Below are 17,576 nucleotides of genomic sequence, written 5' to 3'. Positions count from 1 at the left end.
CACATTCCAAAGGCTTGGAAAGAGTCATGTCCACTTCCTATATTGATAGGATTTATTCCACAGGCTTCTGCAGTATTTGTTTTGATGTAATCCTCTACCCAAATGCTCACTGATTTATCTGGGGCAGTTTTAAAACACGAGTTCTTTTCATACCGATGCCTCCAATTTGTTACAAGCACTTTCAGAAATCTTACTTACAACAGAACTTATTTTATTGTTTCGAATGGCACTAAAATGTGTACGACTCCTGGAAACATTTCTGGTGGTCTCGGTTTTGTAGGTATTCATGCAAGCCTTCTCTCCTATTATAAATTGGAGTCAAATGTAAATTGCAGCTCTCACCCCTGCTGATCTGTCATGTTGTCAGTAAGAATTGATTTAGCATGCATGCAGCACACATCAGTAGGAATAGCTAGTCCTAGGGGCACGGCCCACAACCTCTTGACATGCTTGCCTCAGATAAGAGCTGCGCTGTCAGCAGTGCATTTTCTCATTTGCACAAGAACAATCACATGCATTTACATTCAGACATAGCAAGTGTTTGTGTGATGATTTCAATGCTGTCACATCCCTGGTACTCTGTATCACAATTGGGCCTTAATGGATTCTATTGGAAGCCAAATGCCTTTGTTCCATGATTGTTTCCTCTGATTAGGCAGCTTTCAAATCAAATGGGATAGTGCAGCAGTTACTAATGAAGACATCAGATTCAAGAGCTGAGCAGGGATCTAACTAGGGACACAGAAACAGGCTATTCATCCTGTGCCCAAAGATTATATTGCCTTCCCCATGGTACCACCTCCCCAACCGCTAGGTAAACTGTAACAGAAAGAAATTAACTGATATGAGCATAAGCTGATGCTTATGGGAAAAGGCCAATACACTCCTGGAGAACAGTCAAAGTCACCTCCAGAAAATTAATCAGTCTCTCTCCCCCACTAGGTCAAATATAAGGTGCAAATTCTCAGACTGCTTTGCTGTCCTTTCCAGTATAGCAGTTTTCCATCCTCTGAGCAGTTTTCTAATGTAACAGAAGATGGCCCTGTTCCCTATTTCTTTGTGAACTGACAGCAGGTGTCTTAGGAGAGTGGGTGAAATTCAATAGCCTTTGTATGGAGAGGGTCAGACACGATGATCATAATGGTATCTACTGGACTTACGGTTCTATGAACACCCAACAGTTCTGGGAAGAGATTTTTTTAGTTAGCGCCTCCTGCTGGCTCTAGAATAGCAGTTAACACAGTGGGGTTTGGTGTACCACACAAAAATGGCAGCTTTTTAAAAGCTTTTTGCCAGCAAAGTGACAGATGTTTTAAGAATGATATTCAGAACAGGAGGATTTTTCTTACCATGCTGTAGCAGTTTTAGAGCAAATACCCCTTTGAAGCCCCAACTACCCTCATCCTCTTCAATGCAATGCTAAAATTTAGGAGTGGGAAGTGATCAGCGTTTTAAAAGGGCTGTAAAGCATTATGCCTACAATGAAACATGTTGTACAAGTTGCACTCATTTGAGGTTAGCTTTAAGAGCGTCTCCGTCTCACGATGAAGGATGCTGGAATGCATTTCAACGAATCGCTGAAATTTCACTCCAAAGCTTTAGAAACCTTGCTCATTTTGTCTAACACGCAGCAGTGAAAAGGATCCTCCCTGGAGGACTATGAAGGCCTTACAAGTATGTGATGTGACCTCAGGAGGGTGCTGAAGAAGTATGTGGTACAACTGCAAAAGAAATGGTGATGGTGATACAAGACACAATGAACAAGTTCTGATAATAAGTTCCCCAGAACCCAGCTTAATCCTGGTGGGTTCTCTGGCTTGCAGCCCTACCTCTCATACCTTGCCATCGTTTTCACAGACACTAGCACCCTTGCACTTTGCTTAGTATTTGAAAGGGCTGTAGCATAGATTTATTGTAGTGATTTATTCTTTGCAACAGATTAAAGTATGTGTCAGGGTCTGTGCTGGGATATTCTTCCATTAGGACTGGGGAGCTCTTAACCTACATGACTGAACTTCCAGATATCCTCCTCTTAATGCTGTCTGAGATTTAATCTGAAGTTCGCTTTGTTCACTGAATCAATGGCATAGAAAACAGTGATTTCCTTGCCCAAACTTTAGAATTATGAAGATTAAAATAAGGGGCAATTAAATCCCAATAGAATAATTTTGTTATGGAGTGCCACAGCTCTGATTTGGAGATTTGTTAGATCTTCACCTCCAGAGCCATCCCTGAAAGCTGATGGGCCTGTGGGAAATAAGACAGGCCAATGCCAGGAGATGCAATAGGAAAGGCTAGGAAAAAGAGCTTGTTTCTGAGTAACTATGGAGTTACAACACATGGCTGGTGTATTTGGAGACGGACAAGCCAGTAAGAACTTGAGCCTGGTTCACGGAGAGACTCTGTCCTTGTCTGAGAATATGGATGACACGAATTAGCTACTATTATTTCTTGAGACTCACAGTACCCTAAATAATCACTTTACTAGATCTGTATTTGACACATGTAATGTCATCTCCATTTGCTCATCTTCTGAGTTTGTTTCTGTAACCCAGAAATACAAATACAAACACAGCCACTGCTTGGCTTATCCTACAAACTCTCTGGCTAAACACAAATCTTGGCCAAAATTTCCAAAATGACTAGTGGTTTTGGGTGCCCAAATGGAGACCTTTTGGACCTGGTTTTCAGAAGGTGGGTGTTCAGCACTTTCTGAAAAAAAAAAAAAGGCCCCTTAAGGTGTCTCAAGCTGTGTACCTAAAAACTGAGGCACATAGAAATCACTAGTCATTTTTAAAATGATCTTCACAGTGGGAGAATGACAAAATATTTAGCAATGGAAAGAGTGCTGTTAAGGTATAAGCGAAAGCCTCCATTATAACATGGGTCTGAAACACATTTGCTGTCTGTGTTGGTTTAGCAACATTCTACGATGAAAATCTCTCTAATGCAGGAATCTTTTCCTGTATAGTTTCAAGGTCAGATGGTATTGAAGATTGGGGGGGCTGATCCTAAATGTAGTTCAGCGCAACTACACTGACTTCAATGAAGATAAGCCGCTTTACACTCCCTAAGGCTCCAGGCCTAAGTCTTTTTTGCCTGTCTAGCTGCAGCTGTCTGGCACAGAAGTGCTAAATAACCAGAAGTCTGCGTTCCTTATTGTAATTATTTGACAGAGCAGGTGCTTCCCTCAGGGATGCAGAACACAGAATCAAGTGCTATTATGTTCAAGAATTTGGGCTGGATTCAATATGGAAAAAACAGTGACTCCCTTAGCAAAACTATGTACACCCACAGCCATCATCTTTCTGGACAGAGGTTCACATGATCAACTCCATTCTGCAAAACTCAGCAGTAAGGCCAGTAGTACGTATGGAAATTCACACCTCTCCAGGTCACTCGCTGGTGACAGGAAGAGTTCTGTCTGAAACTCAGGTTCACTGTAGCTGGTTATAAAAGTCCTGCCAAAACCTGCAATGTGTTCATAGCTCTCCGAACTGTCAGCTTTCAGGAACAGCTCTGATGCATGGTACTGAATGTGGGGGTGCACCTTTTAATACCCACTTATGTGGTCACCAGTTTTAAAGGTCTTCACTAGCAGATTTTCCCTTTAAATATCCCAGTCACAGCCTTTGCTATTAGCAGGAAGAGGACTGACTAGGAGGTAAAGAGGGACCTGGCAAGCTGCAGAGGAGACACACACAAAAACACAGTTTACCTGGAATGAAGACTGCCATTCACATAAGGATTATAAAAATAAAGACAACACAATTAAAATGTATACTATCCTTCCTCCTCTCTGGGCCCTCCACCAACTCCCACTCCTTCCTCTTCTCTTCAATTTTTTTGCATATAGGAAGAGAAAATATCTGATATCCATACTAGAAATAGCTACATTTGAAATTATTTCTTCTGCACAAGCTAACAAATTGCATATTAAGTAGATTGGACCAGATGTGCCAGAGCCTTGTGAGTGCTATATTGAAAGTAGATCCTAACAAAGGATCTGATATTCATTCTGAATTTGTGATTCTTTTTTAGGGCTGCTGAAAGTGTCAGACAGCCAGCCCTGGAGAGTAAAGTTCTCACTCCACAAAGCAGGGACAGCAGCGGGGAAAGCTTTCCCCACAGATATGCCACAACCATGACCTGGAGTCTCTATCTCTGGGGGAAATGGGCAGTTTAGTTTCCAGAGCTTGCTAAATCTTTGGCCTCTTTGCTCAATCACAGTTTTAGGATCATAGGACTTCCCAGACTAGATCAGGCCTCCTGTCCATCTAATCCAACATCCCATCTGACAGTGGCCAGAACCAGACATTCAAAGAAAGTTGTAAGAACACCACACTAGGCAGATGTGAGAGAATCTGCCATTCACACAGGTCTCTTCTCAATCTCTAATAGTTAAAGATTGATTTAGGCACAGAATCACAAAGTTTCCAAAATTGTTATTAATTATGACAACTCTGGATAGTTACAATATCAATATACATGACCAAACCCTTTGAGATTAAGAATTTAGCAAGATTCAAAATGACTTCCTGTGGTGGTGAGCTCCACAGTTTAATTACATGCGGTGTTAAACAGTCATTTTGTCTGTTTTGAATTTCCCACTTTCTAACTTTATAGAATGTCCCTTTTCTCTCATGTTTTGAGACAGAGAGGACAGAAATTCTCAATCTGCCTTCTCTACATCATTCACTATTTTACTGACTTATGTCCCCTCCTGTCTGTCTCTTTTCTAAGGTAAAAAATCCCAATCTTTGCAATCTCTCTTCATACAAGGGAGTTTTTTAATATTGTCACCTCAAATATGGACTGGATGAGCCAACAAAATAAGAGATGAAAGAAGAAGGTCTATAATTTAGGAGCTTAACTCAATGTGAAAGTCCTCGACAAGCAAAAAAGTGTTTGCCATTCAACTCCCATCCACCCTGCTACCTTCAGAACAATTTTTATGACTAGATGCTACCCCATGAGATGGAGAGGCACAAAGGAACACTCTGGTCAGTGAGAGACACACCCACTACAAACAAGTGGAACAACATGCCCAGCGGATGTTCTTTAGCATCAGGGCAGGACATTGATCCTTAAATTCTGGAACTAACCTGGTCTCTTGATGGGCTTTTTGGTTGGTGTGTCCTTCCTCTTGTTCTGAATGGCAGGGGAGTACGGGATGCCTGTGGAGGAGCTGTTCTTACGGAAATGCTCCTTCAGACCTTTGATGGAGCGGTCGAGCTGGCTGGAGCGGATTTGGTAGTAAACATTCATGAAGTCTAAGGAGAAAAGACAAAGGTATAACTGATAATCAAACTCGAGGCATTCTTTGCACAATGAGGATGCTGTTGCTGGACCTTTCCTGAAAACAGACTCTGCACAAAAGAGACTGATCTGCTTTGACTGCGGTCCCACATTCCTGCCTATAGATCTGTCCTAGGGATCTTTTGCTTTAAAGAAATTGGATTCTACATTGTAAACTCTTTGGGGCAGGGATTATCATTTGCTATTCTCTCTATTTAACAGAAGGGGAAAACTGAGCACAGAAGGATTAAACGACTTCCAAAGGGTTATTATAAGCACTACAGAGAAACAGGATTTAAAAAGAATGATAAAATGGGTTGTTACAAGGAATTTGATTTACAATACTTACCTAGAAAAATGCCTTTGACTGATAGTCAGTTCTGCTTTGCTACCATTCTTTGTCAGTTTCCAAAGGCAATGTGATCTCTTGGCTGGCTAGCTGCAGAACTATTCTGAAAACAGACCTGACTGCTGAGAGGAGAGCTAGCTTACTGGCTGAGTTCCACAGTGACACAGACAGCCTTCAGCAGACAGGTTCTGCTCTCAGCAATGTGCAGTAACATGGTTGATGGAGACCACTGGAGTGATCAAGATGAGCAAATATGTGATACATGATGTTTGTCTCAGAGATTGGCTCACTGAGGGGTTCATTTTAGTTTACCTTGGTTTCTTCCATACTCCACCAGCCAAAGGGAGATACGAACAGTGTCCTGCAAGACACTCTCAGGGAGGTGTTCCAAAATCATATCTTCCTGCGTATCAATCTCATCATCCCCGCTGATCAGATCCAGGATGAGGATCGGAGGAACTGGCTTGGTGTGTCGCGTCATCAGACTGCGGAATTCTGACTCCAGAGATTCCTTCCCCCTCTCAAACAGGGATTTCTGGGGGAGAGAGCAGAGACAGGAGAAACAAAAGTGTTTCTGAAACTTCTCCCAATATCTTTAAACATCATCTAATCTCTAGCGTTCCTAAATACTGTGTACCACTGACATCTGCTACCAAATGCAATGTAGCCCATTGCCAAGTGAGTTTTAAAAAGTAAGGAATTGGGAAAAACAAAGCCAAGGAATTACTCTGAAGGGGATGAAGTTTTGTGCTGCTCAGCTAAGGGAAAGGCAATAGCTATTCAGAGGGAGTTCTAAGCATTCACAATGATCTGGAAAGATGGGGTCACATTCTGCTGTCAGTTACACCACTGCAAATCCAGTTCAATGCAATTACTCCAGGTTTACAATGGAGTAACAGCAGATCTGGGCAATGGGATCTATAATAGGAGGTCTTGAAAGAGAAGAGGAGTGACATTTAAAGAGAAAAGCTGAAGACTGCAGCAAGGATAACGCATACAAGGCTGCAGTGAGTATACAATTTCCATCCCTTCTTTCTGACCAATGGTCCAGCGTTAGTGCTTGGAATAACTGGTTCTGAAAGTACTGCCTCACCAAAGCGTCTATAGCCCAGGTAGCTTAATAGAAGCTAAGTTTAAAAAAAAAAGGAAAATCTTATGAATTGTTCTGATTCCTTTCTTGTTTCCCCTCACAATGCTTCAAATGGGACAGTTTTAACAGCTGAGATCTCAAAGTGTTAGTTAGCAATTAATGCTTCATGCCACGTGAAAGCTGGAACTTCAAGCTGCTTTCAGATAGTTAAGCCTTCTAGCTCTAACTGTTCATGTGACAGCAGCTGCTAAAATAATGCCAGAATTTAAGTGGTAGCACAGAGTGGGGAAGGGATCACAGGTGGTGGTGAAAGAATTCAAGATGGCAATGAGCATATGGGATTAATTTTAGAGTTGATACAGTATTTGATCTATTTTAGGTACTTATATGACCTCCATTACTGCAGTATATGAATGCTTCATAATCTCCAGTATTTATCCTCACAACCCACCAGGAGGCAGGGTAGTGCTATTATCCTCACTGTAGAAATGGAAATGAAGGCACAGAGAAGATAAGTGACTTGCTCAGGGTCACACAGGGAGTCTATGGCAGAGCAGGGAACTGAACCTGAGCCTCCCAAATCCCAGCCTAACCACTGGCCTATCCATCCTCTCCGTATCAACAGAGCTAGACACAAATCTTTCATGGCCAGGATTTCTAGAAACCCAAAGGGAGTTAGGCACCCAACTCCTATTAAATTCAAAGCACCTAACTCACTTGGGCACACTTGCAAACCCCAACCTATACTGTTTAGCAAAGCTCAGAGCTCTGTTTTCGAAGTGCATGAAAGTTTGTTTCTTATCCTGGGGATTCATGGGCTACTGGACTATTACCTCACACTAGCAGTGTTTCATAATGAACCAGGGAATGAGCATAGCAAATCCTGGGCGTTGGATTAAAGACATCTTCTATCTTTGCTAGGAGTAAGAAATAATTTAGGCGCATGCAAGGTACATGCTTTCAGCTACTGTAGGTCTTATTGGTACAGAATCCTAGGAAAGCCAACAGTAAGGAGGTAAAGCATTATCCTTGCTAACAAATCTAATCAAGATCCTAGGAGAACATTCCTACAAACAAACCTCACTTTGCCACTACCTGCCAATATGCTGCAGATGCCCACACAATGCCCTTGGTTTTAAAGCACACTACATACCACCCGGTTCAGTTCTGGGCTGTCAGGATTGTTGTCCTGGAAATATTCCACAGCTTTCTGGATTCTGGCCATACAGCCCAAATACTCCTCTAGTCTCCCCGTAGGGCTGCAATGGAAATAGCGCACACATGAGAAAGACATCAAAAACCTCAATGCCGGTTGGAACAAAACCAGTGAAGACCTCAACTCCATTTTCTTCAGTCAGAGATTAAAGGGAACTTTACAACTGACTCCACTCATCAACACCTGAATCCACTAAGCAACTTGGAAAGGCTCACTTTAAAAAGACCTGATTCAAGTAAAACCAGCAGCCCACACAGCAGCCCATTACAGTATTCCACAGTGCTATGAGACTGGAGTCAGACTGCAGCTTCTCACTTCCCAAGCCAGCAATTGCTTCTTTGGTATTTCCACCATCATACTCAGCCCTTGGTGGAGTGGGAGCATTTCATATAGCACCACAGGAACCCTTCTGGGCAACCCAAGTGCAAGCAACACTAGCTCCATAGAGAGATGCCCATCCAATCCACGTTGGCTGGAAAGATGGAGGGAACTACAAGGAAGCAAAATGCCTCTAGAAAATTTGGAGAATGGGAAGAAAGGAATGAACACAATGGATGGGAGCTCCACACAGGGATCGGGGGTAGAACATGTAAGAGGACCCCGGTGTAGACATGAGAGCAGGATTTTACCCTTGAGGTAATGCTAAAAGTTGAGGCTGAGTTTCCTTTGGGGTAAGCACACAGGTATGTAAAAAAATACAAGGAACAATAACAAGATTTTTGTGGAGACCTGCCCAATCAACTGCCCCTATTCAAAACAGCCATGAGAGAAAGAGATCCAGTAGAGGAAAGTAGGGTCCTGCTACTTGACTCACCCTTCCTTTATGATCTTCTCTGTGTCCTTAGCCACATGGTAATAACTAATGACATGATCCAGACAGGACAGAGTCTTCTCAACATTCTCCTGCAGGCGTTGTAGATTCTCTGTCTGCTTATGCACAGGGATGATGGAGTTCTCCAGCTTCATCAAACGGCTCTCAAAGGAGGAGAGGATGGAAACCTAACCCCCCCAAAAGGATCAAACAGCATGGAGTATTTCCTTCCACATAAAATACAACTGTATTTTGGGCTAGTAGTTAGAGCAGGGTACTAGGAATCCTGACTCCCAGCTTCTATTCCTGGCTCTGCCACTGGCCTGTTGTCTCCTAGGGCAGGTCACTTAACCCCGCTATGCTTCAGCTTTCCAATGTGTAAATGGAAGTAATACTTACCCACCGCATAAGCATATGGTGATGTTTAATTAACATTTGTACAGCACTCAAATCATCACATGGAAAGTGCTATGGAAGTGCTATTATTTGACAGCCTAGGAAACCTATCCAAAAGGAGACAAACTGTAGGTGCCTAGGTCAGGGAAAAGGCTGAAGCAGAGCCTACCGAATTCTCTGCTGGATTGCACTGAGTACATGTGAACGATTTTTTACAATGAAGAAGCCATTTGACTGATGTTCATAGCCCTGCTCTGCCATGCCTATTTGGTTGCCAAGAAACTCCAACTGTGCAACCTACTGAATTGGCAGGCAGTTGGCCTCAGCAAAAGGGGATGTTATGGAGGAACAAAGTTTGTCAAAGCCCTTCCTTCTTTCTGCCAAGATCACCTCTGTCTTGTCTTGGTTCAGCCCGATCTCTCAGCCTTCCCAATATCTAGCTGACTTCAGTTCCTGGGCAAAGAGCAGCTGAAGCCAAAACTTAGGCAAGACAGAGGGGATACTGGCAGGAAAAGTATGTCACAAACTCACCTCCTCTATATCACCCTCTCCGTCAAAGATTCCTGCCATCAGATCATCACAGAGGTTTACAATGTTAGTGTCATTTTCGACTCCTTGAAACAGCAAAACAAAAAACAAAACAAAACACAAATCCACCTGTATACCAACCAGTTAGACTCAGATCTGGCTATAGTGATGCAGATTCAATTACTGAAATTCAGAAGTAGGAATAAGGAGTGGCGGTGGTGAATTCATTAGGCACAGAATGCAACAGCCCACCTGTTAAGCAACACAGTTGCCCATGAGCACATCAACGGCTCCTCCCTGTGCACGGGCTCCCTAATTCATACCAAATCCGAATCTGGGCCTATGTTCTGATGTGATGGATCAATCATCTCTCCCTCCGCAGCCAGGATTACTAACATCAGCCACATTCCACTGGCACTACCAAACTGTCAACCAACAGGGGAAGGCTTGTGATCTTAGGAAACAGATCTTTCAGAGAGGAGCTGGACCGAGGCTCCAGAACTCACTACCAGATGAGTTCAGAAAGATCACTGAGTACATTGTCTTTTCAGAAATAAGGGCAAAAACTCATCTTTTCAACTTAGCTTTTCAATAGCTCTTCACCCCTCAGCCCTGAGGCACAGAACATTGGCTGTTTTCCCCCACTGGCTGGCGAGAGAGTTTATTTCTATTGTCACATACTTGGGAGGCACTAAAATACTGAGATGAGGAGAACCATATATAAACCTAGATAGATTAGACCAGACTGAAGGATCATCTGAACCCACATTTCCAGAACTGACAAGCGTGTGCCCCAACACACTTCGTAACCTTTCCTCTTTCTTCAGATTAGCTATCTTGAGGAAAGTATCAACTGAATCCACAAGTTCCTCAAATTGACACAACCAGAGCTTCCAAAGAAACTCTCAGCAGAAAAAGCAACAGAATCAGAGACCAAGCAAAGCATATCCTAAATTTTTAACTTAATTTACGGGACTCTACTTACCATGTTTTTTGTGAGCTGGTCACTTTTTTCAAGGCTCTCTCTTATAAAGGACAGTGTTTCTTCTTCCTGTCATTGGAATAAAGTAGAATTCATCAGTTCTGCATGATAGGTGAATTTCAAACCTTGCCCAAAAGGGTCAATGAATACTTCTGTGCATTTTTAACTCCTATTAAAGAAAATGGCAAGTAATTTAGGTTGAGTTTAAAAACACACACCTTTAATTAGAACAGAAAACTTAACATGATATAACTTTTTTTTATTTCAATAAAGAGGCATCCTGTATTTAGACATTTCTCTCTGGTGTTATGAACTTAAACCCAACAAAATAGTGCTAGTGGGTGAGAATTAACTGATAATCTACACACAAAGTAGCACCAGTTTAACTATAGGTTTTAATTTGTCTAAAATCAATTAACTTGGTGTAGCAAACACTTTTAATTCAATTTAAATATTCTTAAACCTAGCCTAATTTGTAGTGTAGGTCAAGAGTCACCTTGCATCAACCTCGTTATGCATGTGACTACACTCAAATTTGTCGCCACCAATGTAAGCTCCCCATTATGACAAAGCAATAAACACCACCTCCCTGAATGGCACTGAGCCATAATCAATGTACTGTGGTCGACAGTGCAAGCGTAAACATCGCATGACCTATATCAATCTTAACAGCCCTCCAGCAGCTTCCCACAATGCTCGACATTGACCGCTCAAGTCATAATTGTGAACTCTACTGCACAGGGGCCACAGAGACCCAGAATCCCCACATTTTCAAAATGCCTTTCCTTGAACTCCCAGCTTGGCAAGCACACCTAGCAGCTCTCCCTTGTTGTGTGCAACTGCCCAAGTGAACATGCTGGCTACATGCTCATGACACACTCCTGCCTGGAGCAGACAGGATGTCCTGGATCTCCTGGGCCGGTAGGGAGAAGAGGCTGTGAAGGCACAGCTATGGAGCAGCCATAGAAATGTGGACACTGGGGATACAGGCGAAGGGGTATGAGAGGGATTAGAAGCTGTGCTGCATGAAAACAAAGGAACTGAGGCAGGCATACAAAGCGGCCAAGTAGGCCAACAGTGGATCTGGTGTCAAGTTGCACACCTGCTGCTTTTACAATGAGCTACAGCCATACTTGGCAGAGACCCATCAGCACCTTGCAGAGCACCATGGATACCTCAGTGGAGCTTGAGGCACAAACCCCTACCATGACCAGCAAAGAGGAGAAGGAAGAGGATGGGGGACATGTGACCTGGTGGTCCAGCTATGCTGCAAGCCAGGAGCCATTCAAGACTTCACTGTAGACTAGTCAGTCCTGGCAGTCAAGCATGGGCAAGCCCAATGCATGGGAATAAACCTCAGTTGTGTAAATGCATTTCCCATTACAATCTTTCAATGAACAGATGGTGCCTGACCCCAGCGTAGCAGGACACAGGTAGCAACTTTTCATTAATTTACTCGTACTAGAAGAGGCAGCAGTTCAATAGAGATCAAGTTGTAATTTGCTTTTCATTCCCCTCTTGGGTTGGGAGTGGGGGGCTTGAGAAGCAGTTTATTCATGTACACAGGGAGGTCCCTTGAATCCTGCTGAGTGATCTTGAAACTTTCAAGGAGGTTCTCTGCAATCCTCTTCCTTATGTTTCAATGGATGGCAGCCATCTTTCTTCCTCCGCGGTAGGGTGCTTTCCCATGCCAGTCCGCAGTGACTTCGGGAGGCAACATTGCAGCATACAGGCACTACACAGGGCACCACACCACACTACTGTTGCTGACTGTTAAAGTGCTCTTTACAAGGCCCCGGCTCTGCACTGGGCTTTTCTAACTGTAGTTGTGTCCGGCTACTCAGAATAGTGGCATGGGATGGAGTTTATCTCCACCCCAGTGGCAACATTTCCCTCTTTGCTACACACAACAGGCCACAAACAAGCAGATACAACCATTGGGATATTTTTCTCACTGAGATCCAATCTTGTCAGTAAACAACATCAGCATACCTTCAATCTACCAAAAGCACATTCAACAGTCATTCTACACCTGCTGTGTCAGTAGCTGAATCTTTTGGTGGTGCTGTCAAAGTGGCTGGTGTATGGCTTCATGAGTCAAGAGAGCAAGGTGAAGACTGTGACCCCAAGATCACTATTAGCATTTCAACATTGCCAGTGGTAATCTTCTGCCAGTCAGGAAAGAATGTCCCTGCCTGCAGCTTTCTGAGCAGTCCTGTGTTCTTAAAGATGCGAGCATCAAGCACCTTCCCTGACCAGCCAACCCTGATGGCAGTGAAGTGTCCCTGATGATCCACCAATGCCTGCATAATGCTTTTGTTGAGTTACTCTGTGGCAAGGTGAGCTGGTGCTCAAATAGGGACATGCATGCTGTCCATTGCCCACTGCTGTCCAGGAACCTCATTGCTGAAAATCCATCTATATCCTGCACATTGAGTAGCAGGAGACTATTAATAATAATGCACAGTTGCATGACAACAGCCCTGCTGCGGATTTTTCCAAATCCAAAAGAATCTCTCACTGACTGGTAGTCATCCGGCATTGCAAGCTTCTACAAAGCAATCACCACCCACTTCTCCACTGCTAGCGTAGCTCTCATTCAAGTGTCCCTGCGCTGGTGAGCAGGGGTCAGCTCGGCATACAGATCCAGAAATGTGGCCTTTTGGATCTGAAAGTTCTGCAGGCACTGCTCATCATCCCAAACCTGCATTACGATGAGCTCCCACCAGTCAGAGCTCATTTCACAGGCTCAGAAGCGGTGCTCCATTGTCTGCAGCTGCTTCGTGACCACCGCTGACAACTTTGAATGAATGTTCAATATACTCCACAGCAATTTGTCCTCCACCAAACTGTCATGCCCCCAATTGCTGTGGTTCTTCCTGAAGCTCTGCAAATACTGGAGCATCGTTCATCCTGGATTTGCAAGCTCATAACCAGCGCAGAGCTGCGCTGACTCCATGCTTCCATCAGCGATGATAGACAGTGAGAAGTGCCACATGAGTGTGTGGGATTTTTTTAAAAAGCTTGAAAATTATGGGATATGGATGGCATTATGGGACGGAGAAAGTTGCTTGATGGAAACTTGACCCCTTGCTCCTGGCCACCTCTACATGACTCATTTCTGTCCCAGAATGTATTGCCACAATTTCACAAAAGACAACAAGAAGGATGATGTTAAGCAGGGCTGGCTTCAGGATTTTTGCAGCCCTAAGCAGCAAAAAGAAAAGAAAAGAAAAAAAAAAGAGAGAGAGAAAAAAAAGCCGCAATCACGATCTGCAGCTCTACCGCCGCAGCTTCAGTCTTAGATGGCATGTCCCTCACTCCCTCTTGGAGTGAAGGATCAGCCACCAAATTTCCACCGAAGACCCGGATGTGCCGCCCCTCACCATTGGCCGCCCCAAGCAGCTGCTTGCTGGGCTGGTGCCTGGAGCCAGCCCTGATGGCAAGTTGCTTATTGGGATACCTGTCCATGGTGCACCACATTGTGCACCTACCCAAGCACTTTCGGGTGAGTATGTGCAGTGATGACACCAGGAACCAAGTATGAATGCATACGAAAGATATACTAACTGTGGTGGCTTTAGGCTGACATAACTTGTGTCAACCAAAGTTTGCAGTGTAGACATGGCTTATCAAGTTAGTTTGCACCTGTAAATTTAGGCAACAGACACAAATTAAACCATTTTTAATCTGATAAAATTCTGCCCACACAGGGGTTTGCACCAGTTTAACTAAACTGGTTTAACTCCAGGGTAATCAATTCTTTGTTGACCAAGAAATTTGGATCTTGACAAAGCTATAATCCACATCCAGACTCCAGCGAAAACAGCAACAAATAAGGATAATAAAGTAAACAACAAAATTTTGTGGTTCGTTCAAAAGCATCTGGCAGTCCAGGTTTGGCCCTAGACCCACCTATTGACTACCCCTGGTTTAACTGATCTTAATTAAACCGCTGCAAGTTGTGTGTGCAAACAAGGGTGGGGAACAAGAGTGAAAATGAACTGTCAATTGTCATTGTCTAGGATGAGGAAAATGCAAGAAGTCATGAGAAATGGTCTTCTCTTTGCATGGGAAGCATCCCCCGAGCCTGTGGAGAGCTGGAATCACTCTAGGGATGGTGTCTATAGGTTAGTCTCCAGCTGGGGAAAGGACAATTCTCATGGAGGGCATTCAGGGTCCAAAGTGGGGGAGGGTCTCTCTGGAGAGGGGGTGTCACAGGAGTAGAGCTGTCTACTCTGGTTCTATGGGAGCAGGGAGGTCTCAATTCCAGGGAGGTCTACCTAGTGGTCTCAGTTCCAGAGAAGTGGAGCAGGAAAGGGAGAAATCTGGCTCCAGAGAGGGTCCCCTGAGCCCCAAGACTGGGGAAAGCTCTGGGGTGGGTATCTTAGAGGGGGCCAATTCCAGGGGAAATGGAGCTGTGTAAAGAAGGAGGATCTCAGATGGAAAGGTAGGGAAAGGTCTCTTTAGGGGGAGAAGCTGTTCCTAGGAAGCGGAGCTGTCCAGGATGAGGCATGGTGTCTAAGATGTGGGTGGGTTCTGGGGAGAGTCTCCCTAGCGCAGGTCGGTTGCAGCGGGTTGAGGTGTCTGAGACAGGGGCAGTGCCGCCCGGGAGTAGGGTGACCAGACAGCAAGTGTGAAAAATCAGGACAGGTGGTGGAGGGTAATAGGAGCCTGTATAAGAAAAGGCCCCAGATATCGGGACATCTGGTCACCCTACCCGGGAGGAGGGGGGATGGGTGGTTGGAGCTGCCCGGGGTGTGTGTGTCGAGCTCTAAGGGAGGAGTCTTTCAAGGGGGCTGGAGCAGTCCAGAGGCGAGGAGTTTTGGGGGGCGGAGGATCGAGGGCAGGGATCTCTTAGGAGGAGTCTCAGGGTGGGGGTGCAGCTGCCCAGGGGGTGTGTGTCGAGCTCTAAGGGAGGAGTCTTTCAAGGGGGCTGGAGCAGTCCAGAGGCGAGGAGTTTGGGGGGGCGGAGGATCGGGGGCGGGGATCTCTTAGGAGGAGTCTCAGCGTGGGGTTACAGCTGTCCGGGGGGATGTGTGGCGGCCCACAGAGAGCCGGACCCCTGCGGGCTTGCCGGGGAGCGAGGTGGGGGTGCCCGGGACTCCCGGGGACGGGCCCAGCCCCCCTACCTGCTTGAGCTTGTCCTCTATCTCCCTCCTGCGGGCGGAGGCCTCCTCCGGAGGGATCATCCTGCCCCGCCCTGGCGCCGGCGCTGCCGCGGGACTGCTGGGAACAGCCAAGGGGCACCGGCCTGCCAAGTACCCCCAACCCTGCCGCGCCCGCCGCTGTCACTTCCCCGCCCCCCGCTTCCGCCTCACGCCCAGCGCCGTCAGCACCAAGCCGCCATGTTGAGCGTGGCAGACGGTAACGCGCCGGCGCCCTTCCACAGGCAGCCATCTTGAGTGTGGTGGGAATCAGTACGCATGCGCACTCCTACGGCCGCGGCTCCTCCCGAGCAGTAATACACATGCGCGCCTTCAATGGTAGCCATATTAAGAGTGGCAAGCAGTGGAATGACTTCTGGAAGACCGCCATGTTGGGAGTGGCAATGGGTCTCGGCATATTTAGCGTTGGGCTGAGTGGTGGGTGCATCACTAGTGACTAGGGTAGAGATTAGGAGGAGGCACATATTGAATACAGCAAATTTGTTATTACACCCTCTGAACCATATCGCTCTGCTTCCTGCTAACAGTGTGACTGGCTGTGGTAGATCACTCTCCTGCACCGATATTCTCAACTCCATAACGCCAGTTTAACTATTCCAGTGCAGTTTCCCCACAGTAATGGAGCGGGGGATCAGGCTCAAAAGATCCTGTAGAGATCTCAAAAGCCAGTGTCCGTTTTTAAAAGATCGTGTCCCCATCAGTTACACAATTAACATTCTCTTCAGTTCACGGGGGCAGTTATGTGACTATTAAGACATTTTAGGATCAGGCAACCATCCCTTTTAAAATACCAGTTGCAACTAAGGAGGAGAAATGTTCACTAGTGATTATAGCAGGGATCTGAGTAGGGTGACCAGATATCCTGATTTTATAGGGACAGTCCTGATTTTGGGGGCTTTTTCTTATATAGGCACCTATTAACCCCCACCCCCGTCCTGTTTTTTGCACTTGCTGTCTGGTCACCCTAGATCTGGGAGTTAGGGCTCCTGGTTTCTTTTTCTAGTTCTGCTACTTATTAGGGCACAGTCACTTGATCTGCTTTTGGCTCTGTCTACCCAACCTCTCACTTTGTTCTTCAGTTTACCCTATTGCAAAGTGGGTATAATACCACCCTCACAGACATGTCACAAAGATTCATTAATACTCTTTAATTCTCCCAAAAGCATGGATGGAAAGCACCATCAAAGTGCAAAGCTGTATTATTAATATCACCATGTGTGAGTTGTCTGTGGCACTGCAGCTACAAAATGGGCAGCTAAAGGTAGGGTGACCAGACGGCAAGTGTGAAAAATCAGGATGGGGGGTGAAGGGTAATAGGAGGCCATATAAGAAAAAGACCCAAAAATCGGGACTGTCCCTATAAAATCATGACATCTGGACGGTCACCCTAGCTAAAGGCCAGGGGTCAGGATTTCCCCCTCAGTGCTTGGCTACTGCCACGGAGGCACACAATGCCAATTTATGGGGGCTACACACTGTACTTCCTCCACATGGAGATGAGAGTAAGTCCCTAGACAGTATCTCTCATTTGGGAGTTAGCATCAGCACACTCACCTTTCGTCTCTTGATAAATCTCCTCTCTGAGTGGCTTGCCTGATACGGAGACGCTCAGAAGATACTATGGTGAGGAAGGGTGCAAAAGAACCTAGCGAAAGTACACATATAAGGACAGGTAGAGAGCATCTCCCATGAGCATCTCATGGACCTCTAGCAGCAGGTCGTGATTCTTTCAGAGCCT

General features: G+C 45.3%; 1 protein-coding gene across 12 annotated transcripts in view; it reads right to left on the bottom strand.

The window, feature by feature from the left end:
- The window catches only part of EXOC7 (exocyst complex component 7), a 31,197-nt gene extending 15,232 nt beyond the window's left edge, over window positions 1–15,965 (bottom strand). For 4 of the 12 annotated variants that reach the window (XM_030533874.1, XM_030533876.1, XM_030533878.1 and 1 more), the window contains exons 1-6: window positions 15,803–15,965; window positions 10,674–10,739; window positions 8,768–8,952; window positions 7,891–7,996; window positions 5,960–6,182; window positions 5,106–5,273 (exon numbers count right to left, since the gene is read on the bottom strand). In XM_030533874.1, coding sequence (XP_030389734.1) covers window positions 5,106–5,273; window positions 5,960–6,182; window positions 7,891–7,996; window positions 8,768–8,952; window positions 10,674–10,739; window positions 15,803–15,862 — 808 coding nt within the window. In that variant the 5' untranslated portion in view covers window positions 15,863–15,965. Of the gene's footprint in view, window positions 1–3,718; window positions 3,731–5,105; window positions 5,274–5,959; window positions 6,183–7,890; window positions 7,997–8,767; window positions 8,953–9,691; window positions 9,775–10,673; window positions 10,740–15,802 lie in introns of those variants that run through there. The other 8 variants (XM_030533875.1, XM_030533877.1, XM_030533882.1 and 5 more) reach the window with 4 other exon arrangements.
- Window positions 15,966–17,576: the final 1,611 nt, after the last annotated feature.

Source organism: Gopherus evgoodei, chromosome 15 (genome assembly GCF_007399415.2).
Source record: "Gopherus evgoodei ecotype Sinaloan lineage chromosome 15, rGopEvg1_v1.p, whole genome shotgun sequence".
Taxonomy (NCBI): domain Eukaryota; kingdom Metazoa; phylum Chordata; order Testudines; family Testudinidae; genus Gopherus; species Gopherus evgoodei.
The sequence above is the reverse complement of the archived record's forward strand: the minus strand, read 5'-3'. Positions and strand labels throughout refer to the sequence as shown.